General features: G+C 33.1%; 1 protein-coding gene across 1 annotated transcript; it reads left to right on the top strand.

Moving 5' to 3' along the window:
• Nucleotides 1-2,544: 2,544 nt before the first annotated feature.
• LOC131158144 (WD repeat-containing protein VIP3) lies at nucleotides 2,545-6,649 on the top strand. The gene is made up of 2 exons (XM_058112791.1): nucleotides 2,545-2,985; nucleotides 5,717-6,649. Exons 1-2 carry the CDS (start codon nucleotides 2,647-2,649, stop codon nucleotides 6,341-6,343), a joined length of 966 nt encoding a protein of 321 aa, XP_057968774.1. The 5' UTR covers nucleotides 2,545-2,646; the 3' UTR covers nucleotides 6,344-6,649.
• The last annotated feature ends 4,554 nt before the right edge of the window (nucleotides 6,650-11,203 follow it).

Here is an 11,203-nt window from a genome sequence, read left to right as displayed (position 1 = left end):
AAGAATGATAAAATTGAGAAATGGAACAGTGTGAGTTAATAATATAAATAATTAAGGCGAAGTGAAACTCTCCGCCTGAGGGCTTACTGAGTAAGGTGAGTGCCCTGATGGGTATCAGATGTGGCTATACTCGGCTGCATAACATGTTAGGGCAGAGGGAAGCTACCTGTATGGGCGGGTAATCTTCCCTATTCTCAGGAACTTTGCGGGTAAATATGTGTTGGAAATCATTGAATTTGATAAATGATTTTAAAGCTTATAAAAGCTTGTGTTGTATATCTATATGATTATGTGTATGTGAATATCAGTGTTTTCTCAAATGAAATGGTGATTTGAAAAGTAAAGTGTATTATAATTGTACTCATTTGGCCACACACTGTAAATAATTTATTCCTTCTTAGTGAGATGTGTCTCACCCAATTTATCTAAATTTTTCAGGGAACAAAGACCGGCCGGGTGATAGAGCTCCGTGATAGTAGGGAGCTGAGACCCTGATACACAGGGTGAGTTTTTGGACTAGGGGAGATGTAATTCCCCTAGAGTTGAATAGTAATTGTTAGTATGGGAAGGTAGTGTGAATATTTGTATGTATGTTGATACTCTGGGTATTGTATTCTGACTGATATGTGTATATTGTCTTCCGCTGTTAGGTTGAATATAATAAAATAATTTTTACCCGGTACCCAATGCGGGTCAGGTTGTATGAATGGTAGTAGGATTGTTGACGTGGCTGATTTGTGGATGTTGTGGATTTATAACGTGATTATTTATTTATTATTTTAAAAAAAATGTATGAAAATTGGGGCGTCACAACATATCTATCCTACTGTCTTTTACATCTCTAGTACCCTCATATGTGACCTCTAACTTATCCCATATTTCTTTTGCAGTAGAACATGTCATAATCCTGTTAAATTCATTTACATCAAGACTACAGTATAAAATATTCATGGCAGTGACATTAAGACTAATAGCTTTCATATCATCATCATCATCATCATCATCATCATATTCATCCTCAGTCTTAGGAACCCTAGCTGCACCCTCAGTTTTCATAGGAACATAGTTTCCCTTAGAGACAATCCTCCACACCTTCCAATCAGTATTCTGAAGGTAGATGCGCATTCTCTGTTTCCAGAAGGTGTAATTAACACCACTGAAAACAGGAGGTCGTGTAGAAGAAGGTCCCTTAGGGAAAAGGGGTCACGGAGTTATGAGCCATATATGATCTTTTCGCAAAATAACAACTAGTCTATGCTACATGACCTTCCTGGGTCAACACACACCATATACACAGGAGTCACAATATTAATCTCATACACATAACCCAACGCATATATGTAGAAATTATAAACACTTTGTTTGAATGGTTGAGTTTCGGATGTGTTGTAGGTTGGGCTTTGCTGATGATGGTTTGCCTATTTGATATATATATATTTGACCCTGACGATTGTCTTAAAGTTTTCCTGTGTATCTGAACTAAGCTTGAGGAGAAATGTTAGTAAACTTAAAGAACTATTAATGAGTTGTTGTCATTAAAACAAGTTGGAATGAAAGCTCTTAGCCATTAGGGCTAACATCTTCATTGAAAGAATTCATATATTGAGATGTTTTTTTTTTTTCAAAATAAAAATAGTCTGAAAATGTAAATGTATTTATTAATTTTTTTAATCCTATAATATTACCTAAATTTTAAAATTTAGTTTTTTGCATAATTTTAGTGGGAACATTTCTATCATATGGCATCTTATATTTAAGATTCTTTTTTGTTCATGTATCTACCTAATATCATAATAATATCTCAATTGCATTTTATAATTTTTAAATAAAATATAATTTTTATATTTTGAATATTCACAATTCAATATTTGCAAATTTTGAACTTCAAATTTTGTTTACAATCAGCCTATTTATTATTTATTGGCCATTAAAAACTATTTTCATGCATTAATCATTAAATAATAATATCGACTTTATATAATTTTTAAAATTTAAGCTTAAAAAATTCAAATGACAATGTTTAAATTAGTAATGTTTGTCTTCTGTGATAAGATCCGCAATTTAATTTTTAGAAGAATTGGTGGAAAAACTCAAAATCTTTAAAAATGATAATTTCATTCTTAAAACCAACAATACATATATAATTTCTTTCTTCCTTTGAATAGTAACCCTATGAAATATTTTCACGTACATCATTGTTTCTTATGTTGAGAGAGGAAGAGAATTAAAACAATAAAATTAGACGAAGAGGAAGACTAAATAACACTTCAAGAATTACAAACCATTTCTTTTGTTTTGATTGATTTATTGTTAACGATTTGTCTTACTAAAAGTAAAAGTTTGGATCAACGTCCATTTTTTATTTCTCTTACTACAATTTTTATTGCTATTTATTCTTACATATTCCAAAATAAAGTTTAATCATATATATATATATATATATATATATATATATATATATTCAATAAATAACGATAACAAAATTAGAGACCCTGCATTTGCCAAAAATTAAACTTCACCATTATAAATTTTTTTTTTTTTTTTAAAACAAAGAAAAGAGGGAACACCGGATGTCCTATTGCTCGAGTAGTTGAGCTTCTAAAATTAGCAATTGTAGGGTTTTACGTTCACTACACGCGCAGAGAAATGAAGCTAGCAGGGCTGAAATCCGTGGAGAATGCGCACGACGACTCGGTGTGGGCCGCCGCGTGGGTGCCGGCGACGGAGGCGAGGGCGGCGAGGCTGCTCACGGGGTCGCTGGACGAGACCGTGCGCCTGTGGAAGTCCGACGAGCTCGTCCTCGAACGCACTAACACCGGCCACTGCCTCGGCGTCGTCTCCCTCGCCGCCCACCCCGCCGGTGAGATCGCCGCTTCGGCCTCTCTTGACAGCTTCGTGCGAGTATTTCATGTTGATTCCAACGAGACCCTAGCCACCCTCGAGGCGCCCCCATCTGAAGTCTGGAAAATGCAGTTTGATCCTCAGGTGAACAATAAATTTTTTTTTTTTGGGTTCTGTTTGATTGCTGAGAAAATGTGTTGAAGGGGGAGCATTGTAATTGGTTGGTCTTTGATATTTCCGTGTTTGGGAGCTAGCAAATAGATGCCTCATCTCCAGTTCCAACCTCAATCCGAATTCCGGTAAATTCACGGAAAATTCAACTGTTTGGCTTAGTGAGGTTGAGGATTGTTCGTTGTTTTTTCAAAATTAAACCACGTGAATTATAGTTTAAAAAAATAAAAATTCTTGACCTGTACAAAATTTTAATTTTGTTAATTGATTTAGCGTGGGTTTCGTTTCATGGACAACCAACCAAAGAAGGACTTTTTTTATTTCTTTCTTCATTTCCACCCTTCATGTTTTTCAAGTTTCACACGTTGAAGATTTTGTTTTTTGTGTTCTTTCTCCTCCCTCTTTGGTGACCAAACAATGAATTAAGCTCAATTTGGATGTTATTTTCTGCATAGATATAATTCTGTTGCTTCCTCTCTTTCTTCATCTTTCTGGTTTTATATTTTAGTTAAGCGAGGTTTACTCAGGACTGCTTGTTGGTCTCATGGCCGGACAACTGAATTTATGCTACCTTGGGAGCTTGGAGTTTAGACTTTGGGTCTAAGTTTGTGTGAATTTGGATGAAGCTTGGCATAGTTTTGTATAGTATTTTATCTGAATCTACACCAAGTTTGAATCTAAATTTCAAAATCTAAGCGCCTGAGCATAGGCCTATGTATTGTTCATATTGCCCAAGTAATCTAATTTTGACAACATCAATTTCAATTTTAGGGCAGTGAGTGTCCTGAATTGACTTGAATTTTTGTGGTATCCCTATCTCCATGAGGATCTTGGAGGAAATAGAATGAGATTGAATGGTGTTGGTAAATTATCAATTACAAAGCATAAAGAAATTTCGTTAAGATATATGTCTTAATACCAATTTTTAGAGAATGCTGCCGAACATTAAGAACACTTACCATATGTATCATTTGATTGAAATGTCTTTTTACCTAATTTAAAATTAGCTGGACACAATTTCTACTCTATGCACCCCATTGGATGCTATTCCAATAACCTCAGCCAATCATGAATGTATGTGACTACTAATTTGCCACTTTTAGGTGCCATCTTATATTTTATCCTGTTTTCAATATGAAAAATTGTCTTTGGTGTTGCAGTGCCTTGCTTTCTCACTCTTACGAAGTGTTTTTTAAGGACTTCTTTGTATTTGACCATTTTGTTCTTCAACCAATAGTCACTATGACAGATAATCATTGAGGTTTTCTCCTTGCCTCTTCTTTGGAAGATCTTTACTCAGCTTTTTTGTCCTCTCCAGATGAGTTCTCTTTAGGTTTGCCTTTTAGAAAAATCTGTTTCAACCCATTACTACAACAAGATATATTCTACTATTATTCTATTGAGAATTTCATTTGTGAGTACATTGGAAAAATTAATTGGATGATGGGTGCTTATGGGTTGGGCCCAAGACCTAGTGGTTTACTTTTGGATCAAGTTGGTGCTCATCCATGTTGTCAAGCCTACAAGTGATAGCTCCCACATGTGAAGACTTCCATGTAGATGTTGATCTTGTAGAAGAGTAGTGGTGGATCTTACGGATGCCAGTCCCATAGATGAGTGCACTCTCATGGTTTTTGAGGCTTTACCAAAGTTGAGTAATGATTTCTAGTTGGTTGCATGATAGTGATGAAGAATGAATTCCATTCAAGGGTGAGTGGTTGGAGCTTACAAATGAGGGAGGAGATTAGTAATTCCACTTGTTAGTACATTGAAAAAAATTGAGTGGATGATAGATACTTATATACATGGTTGACCCTAGACTTAATTGCCCAACTTTTGGGTCAAGTTGGTACTCATCCATGTATGTCAAGCTCACACATAATGGCTCCCCTGATGTGAAGACTCCCCCAGTTTTAACATATTCCAATTTCTTTACATATCTACTGGAAGTGTATGGTACTGTAATACAAATGGATGGGAATGCGGGAAAACAGAACACATAACCATGGTTATGGGACTTGTGAGTGCCTGCAGGCAGGTTTGGGATGACTGGATCTAATAAGGAGCAATTTTAGTTTGACACTCCCAAAAATAGATTGAAAGAGACTTTAATAGAAGTTAAATTATGCAGTTGAGTTTGTTGAACTTTTTTTCCACTTTCCAGACATTCTTTCTTATATTTGTTAAATGAACCACAACTGGCTTTATTTATCTTGAAATTCTTTCTATGCTCATCTCAGATGGTATGTCCTGTTCCTTCATATTTGACCTAACATTTTCATTCTGCTTGTATCGTAGTTTAATTGAACAATGGATTTTTTTATGCTGGGGAGTTTGATTAATTTGATGCGATAATCTTTCACTGCATTGCTTCTGTTTTTGATACTTTTTATACTAGCTACTTGTGCAATGAAATCTAACAAGACGGCTACCTATGTGACTGATGTTGTGCTCTTCTTATATTTCATACAAGTGCTAGTTTCATATTCGATTAATTTCTTTGGAAAAAAAACTGTGTATTGCCAAAAAGCATGCCTTAATGATACTCTTCCATTCCATCTAATTCCTCTGGGATGAACCATTGCATTACAAGGAAATGCGTTGTTACTGTGCTCAAAATGCTTCCCTAACATCAATTGAAATCACTGGAAATGGAGGAAGCATGTTGTTTGGGAATTATATTTATAACTTCTGTTTTCTTTAGGGTACTGCTCTTGCAGTTGCTGGTGGTAGTAGTGCATCGGTGAAGATATGGGACATCAAAACATGGCAACTAATTGCTACCCTCTCAATCCCTCGCCCTGAGGTGTCCAAGCCTGCTGATAAAAGTGGAAGCAAGAAGTTTGTCCTGTCTGTTGCTTGGAGCCCCGATGGAAGACGATTGGCTTGTGGCTCTATGGATGGCACAATTTCAATATTTGATGTAACACGTGCCAAATTCTTACACCACCTGGAAGGCCACTTCATGCCTGTGCGGTCTCTGGTGTATTCCCCAAGTGATCCCCGGTTACTATTTTCTGCCTCAGATGATGCCCACATTCACATGTACGATGCTGAAGGGAAGAGCCTTGTTGGAGCCATGTCAGGTCATGTGAACTGGGTTTTGAGTGTGGATGTGAGCCCAGATGGAGCAGCAATTGCGACCGGCTCAAGTGACCGAACCGTGAGGCTTTGGGATCTTAAAAATAGGTTGGCTTTACAGACGATGAGCAACCATACTGAACAGGTGTGGGAAGTGGCTTTCCAACCAACAGGCAGTGCTGGTTTTCGAGCTGGTAGGCTTGCTAGTGTCTCAGATGACAAGAGTATATCATTGTATGATTACTCTTGACAGTGGGTATTGGTCTCTCTCTCTCTCTCTCTCTCTCTCTCTCAACCGCAAAAGGAGTTTGATTCAAAGTGTTATCACAATCCATCTGAAGTAAATATTTGTTTTGGTATTTACTTGGAAGGTTTTTATAGGCTTCAACTGTGCTGAGTTTTTACTATTATTAATGAACCTGTACACTTCTCATTGTACTGTGCAAATACATAGTCTCACCTACATGGACTCCATATGAGGTGATCCTGATTGATCTCTGGAGGCCAGTTCTTGGGTTCTCTTTTGTGATGGGAGAAATGCTCACATTTTCAGTTATTGGTGGGTTTTACTTGGTATGGATTTATGGTAGTGCTTGGATGTGTGGATTTTAAACTTAAATTTGGATGTTTTTGGGATTTAAAAGAAACTCTATTGTTTAAATTCAGGCAAATTTGGGTCTATTTGATATTGTTTTCTGTTTTTCGATTTTATTTTTTCAGTGAAAAGACAAATTATGAAAATGCATTTGCTTATGTTGTCAGTTTTCTGGTTCTATTACTGGTTTTATGCTGTTTGTCAAAAAATTGAAAATCAAATTTTATAGTTTTCAATTATTTTGATAACTTTTTGTTAGAAATTTTAACATCTAAAAATAGCTTTTCTAGATTAAATTATTCATTTTATATACTTTTAAATTAAAATTAAATGATCATAAAAATTTAAACAAAATTAAAAGAAAAATGTACATAAATTTCAAAAAACAGTAATAAAGTCGGTAACAAAATATTTTTACTATTTTTTTAATTATCATGACCAATAAAATTTTTATTGTAAAGTAAAATTTGAAAATGGGACAATTAAGTAAAATAATTATTATAAATTTTATTTTTATTATAGTATTTTATTTAATGAGTGTTATTGTAATTTTATTATTCTAATTATATTTTTATAATATTATTTGATTTAAAGATGAAAATGACTATTTTTTTAATTTATATTAGTTTTATCAATATTAATCAAATAAGTCGTAGATTTTTAGCTTTTAATTTCTAATTTTAGTTTTTATTTTTATTTCTGATTTTTATGATCCTAATTTGTGATAATGAAGCCAATGACCTCTTAGCTTTAAAAAGGAAAATTCATTCAATTTAATATGACACTCAATTCTTTCTTTTACGAGATAAAGAAAATCATGTTATTTTAAGCTAAAAAAACCCAAATGGTACATTATGTGAAAGCACATCCTTGGAAGCATGAGTATTTGTTTTGGAATTAAAAGCTTAAGGGACCTCTTTAACATTTTTCTTTGACTTTTAATTTAATAATTTGTTTTTGTAGTTTTAATTATAGTTTTGATTGAATGTAATAATTGATAATATCTTTGATATTTTTTTTGGAGTATATAGTAATAGGTGTGACTTATAGTCCAATTATTTATGCTCTCTTTATATCTTGTGCCAAATATTTGATTGCTTTAGAAATGAATACCAAGTTTAACCCATCTATATTTTGTTTTTTTTTGTTTTTTTTTTTAATTTCTCTGCAATGAATATTGCTAATTTACTTTCCAACCCTACTTTGGGATTGCTTATCTCATCCAAACACATAAAAACCTATATATGATTTGTGTCCCTACACATCATAGTTAAGATTTGTAAGCTTTGAAAAACTCATCGTTGTCACAAATGTCTCGAAGAAGGGTTCGGAATGGTGAAGGATGATAATAATATTGGTTCGATGGAGTTGTCACTAACCTGTTATTTTCCTAAGTGCGATTAGTTCACCTAATTACTAGTTGATTGGTCTCATAACTAATCATAAGATAAAAAAACTAGTAGTTTTAGTCTGTTTTTACCAAAATTGGGATTGGGAATACATACGAAGGGAAGGTATTAGCACCCCCTACACACATATCCTATGAACAGTACCTAATTAATTGTGAATTATTTCAACTTGAATAAAATAGTCCATTACTTCTAAACAAATATGATGAAAATTAAAATTTTGAAAAAAATAAAAATAAAATGTAAAGTCAAGTGTGATTTAGGAAGATCTAATAAGACCTCCAAAGAAGTGGATCTTATTAGATAAACTTCCTTAAGAATTGATATAAGTGAGACCTGAAACACCTATTTAACCTTTGTTTTATCACTAGGATGCACACATACACACACAAGATGATATATATAAATACATTTACTAGGTAAATTAATCATGCAAATGCATCAAATTAAAGTAAAAAAATATTTAAAACATTCCCAGATTTTAAAAATTTTTTTCAATAATTTTTGTGGAATTTTCAAAAAAAAAAAAAATTCTACAATTTTATGGAAATTTTAAAGATTTTTCTCCATTTTATTTATTTTTGGTTTTTATTTAATTATTTTTGTTTCCTCATGTCAAAAATGACTTAAAGAATTTTTATTTATTTTCCTCATTTTCTTGATTTTTCCTGATATTTTTACTAAGTTTTAAAATTTTTTAATTATTAAAAATAAATCAATAAAATTTTAAAAAACAAGATAGGGATGGGGCTGTCATGTGTCAACCACGCGAGGTGACACATGGCAACAATCGCACAATATTTGTTTTATTTTTTATTTATTTTTGAAAAAAAAAATTGGAGTGGCACGTGGCAAAAACTGACGGACGCAGAGCACTTAACACAGATTATTAATGTGGCAGCGATCCGATCATCGGGAGAAAACGCACATTGAATCTAGGTTTACAGATCTAAGTTTTTAAGTATGGGTATTCAAGTTTTTTGAGTTTATCTTCTCAGATTTGGGTTAGACACCCGAGTATGTTTAGGAGATTTTAGAAGGATTCTTGGGTTTTAAATGCTCATTTCAGAGACCCTGTTTGAAGAATTTGATTTCGAGTAAATTTGCAAAAATTAAACTATCTGAATAATCATTCATACCTCACAATTTTGTTAACTTACCCAATCTCTTACCTTTCCATTTATTGTCAATTAAATTTTCAAAACAAGTCATGTACTTAAATGAATCAAAATATAAGATATCTACCCCTTTAACTCCCCCTCCTTGTCGTTCCTAATGTTATCAACTTTTGTTTTCTACTTCCTTTGCTTTCAACAATTCTAAGTTGTTCCTCCTTCCTTTATTGCTTTTTAGCTACTCTCAATTGCTAAATTTTAGCTTCTTTCACTCTCAAATTTTCAACCCTTTCTCTATTCCTTAAATTTTAATCTAACGGTTTCTAGTCTCTCAACTATTTCACTCTTCTTGTTTTTTTCTCTCCAATTCTCGCCCATTTTTGGCCCTATTAACTTTATGTAGATTACTACTTATAGGCCCAAGGGAAAACAATCCAATTAACTGTGATTGATTAGTCAAATTTGATTGATCAATCAAATTAAAGATAGATTAATTAATTTTTTTTTAATTTTAATTTTGATTTGCAATTACCAATCCATTTCTAACTAAAATTTCTTCTTATAATGTTTGTGTAGGTGCGAGCATAAAGGAGCTGGTCCACTAGATTTTTTATTTTTAAATATTTTTCCTTATTTATTTTTTATTTTCTATGTATTATTTATTTATTTTTTAAAACATTGTACAAATGAATATTTACAAAGAAATGTTTGAATTTGAATTGAATGGTGATTATACCTAGGAAAAGACCCAAGAGGACGTTAATTTTTATTTTTTTTTTAAAAAGAAAAAATATCTAAATTTTGCTATATAGAGCCCTGTAGAAAATGGGATGTGTATAGTTGCCCTTCTTTATATGTTTGTTGCTTAGAATGACAGAAATACCTTTATTTTGGCAATCTATAGTAATGAATCTATAAAGACAGGAGACAAATTTTGGTCTAGGCGTTATATAGCAAAACATTGGCAAAAGAAAAAGTGTGGATTTACATGCTTGAAATCTAAGTCAATTCAACAAACCTATAAAGTAAGGTATAAACTGTCCTAGTTTATGAAGAAATCACTATCCTGGATTTGGGAACTATGTCGCAAGCCTCTAAGGTAAACAAACCATCACAACTTGAAAAATGACTACCTAGACTTGGGAACTAATGTCACATGCCTCTGAAGTAAACAAAACATCACAACTTGAATGTGACTACTTATATTTGGGAACTAATGTCACATGCCTTTGTAATATACATGACAACTTGAAAGCGACTACTCGAATTTGGAAACTAATGTCACACGCCTTCAAAGTAGACATTATGACTTAAAAGCGACTACTCAAATTTGGCAACTAATGTCGCATGCCTTTGAGGTAGACATCGCAACTTAAAAGTGACTACCCAGATCTGGGAATTAATGTCATATGCCTCTGAGGTAGAAAAAATATCATAAGTTGAAAATGACTACCCATAATTGGGGACTAATGCCACATGCCTTCGAGGTAGACAAAACATCACAACTTGAAAGCAACCATTCAGATTTGGGAACTAATGCCACATGCGTCTGAGGTTGACAAAACATCACAACTTGAAAATCATAACTTGAAAAATGACTACCCGGATCTCAGAGGTAGACTTCACAACTTGAAAGTTACTATCTAGATTTCTAAGGTAGAAAAATAAGATTTAAGAAAATGACTACTTGGATTAGGGAGAATCAGTCCCTATACCCTAAGTACAACACAAACCATTCTGATCTACGAAAAACAACAAATCAACAAATTGAAGATATGAGAAGTGAAATGAATACTATTCACAAAATCTATGAAATAAATTTGTATGATATGAACATTATGATGCATGAAGTGAGGACATATCCTAAATCTACTAATGTAATGATAAAATTTTACAAAATGTATATGGAATGCTTCCTATTACTATTGACGCTATGTGTACAATGCATAAAGATGCACAAACCTCCTTTTCATGAATGCTTGTGAACCAAT

This window comes from Malania oleifera, chromosome 6, assembly GCF_029873635.1.
Source record: "Malania oleifera isolate guangnan ecotype guangnan chromosome 6, ASM2987363v1, whole genome shotgun sequence".
NCBI lineage: Eukaryota > Viridiplantae > Streptophyta > Magnoliopsida > Santalales > Ximeniaceae > Malania > Malania oleifera.
The sequence above is the reverse complement of the archived record's forward strand: the minus strand, read 5'-3'. Positions and strand labels throughout refer to the sequence as shown.

What these genes read in the sequence shown, in the direction of transcription:
- LOC131158144 (XM_058112791.1), top strand. Translation starts at nt 2,647, where the DNA reads ATGAAGCTAGCAGGGCTGAAATCCGTGGAGAATGCGCACGACGACTCG. An exon ending in AAATGCAGTTTGATCCTCAG is followed by an intron (nt 2,986 to 5,716) that starts GTGAACAATAAA and finishes TGTTTTCTTTAG; the next exon opens with GGTACTGCTCTTGCAGTTGC.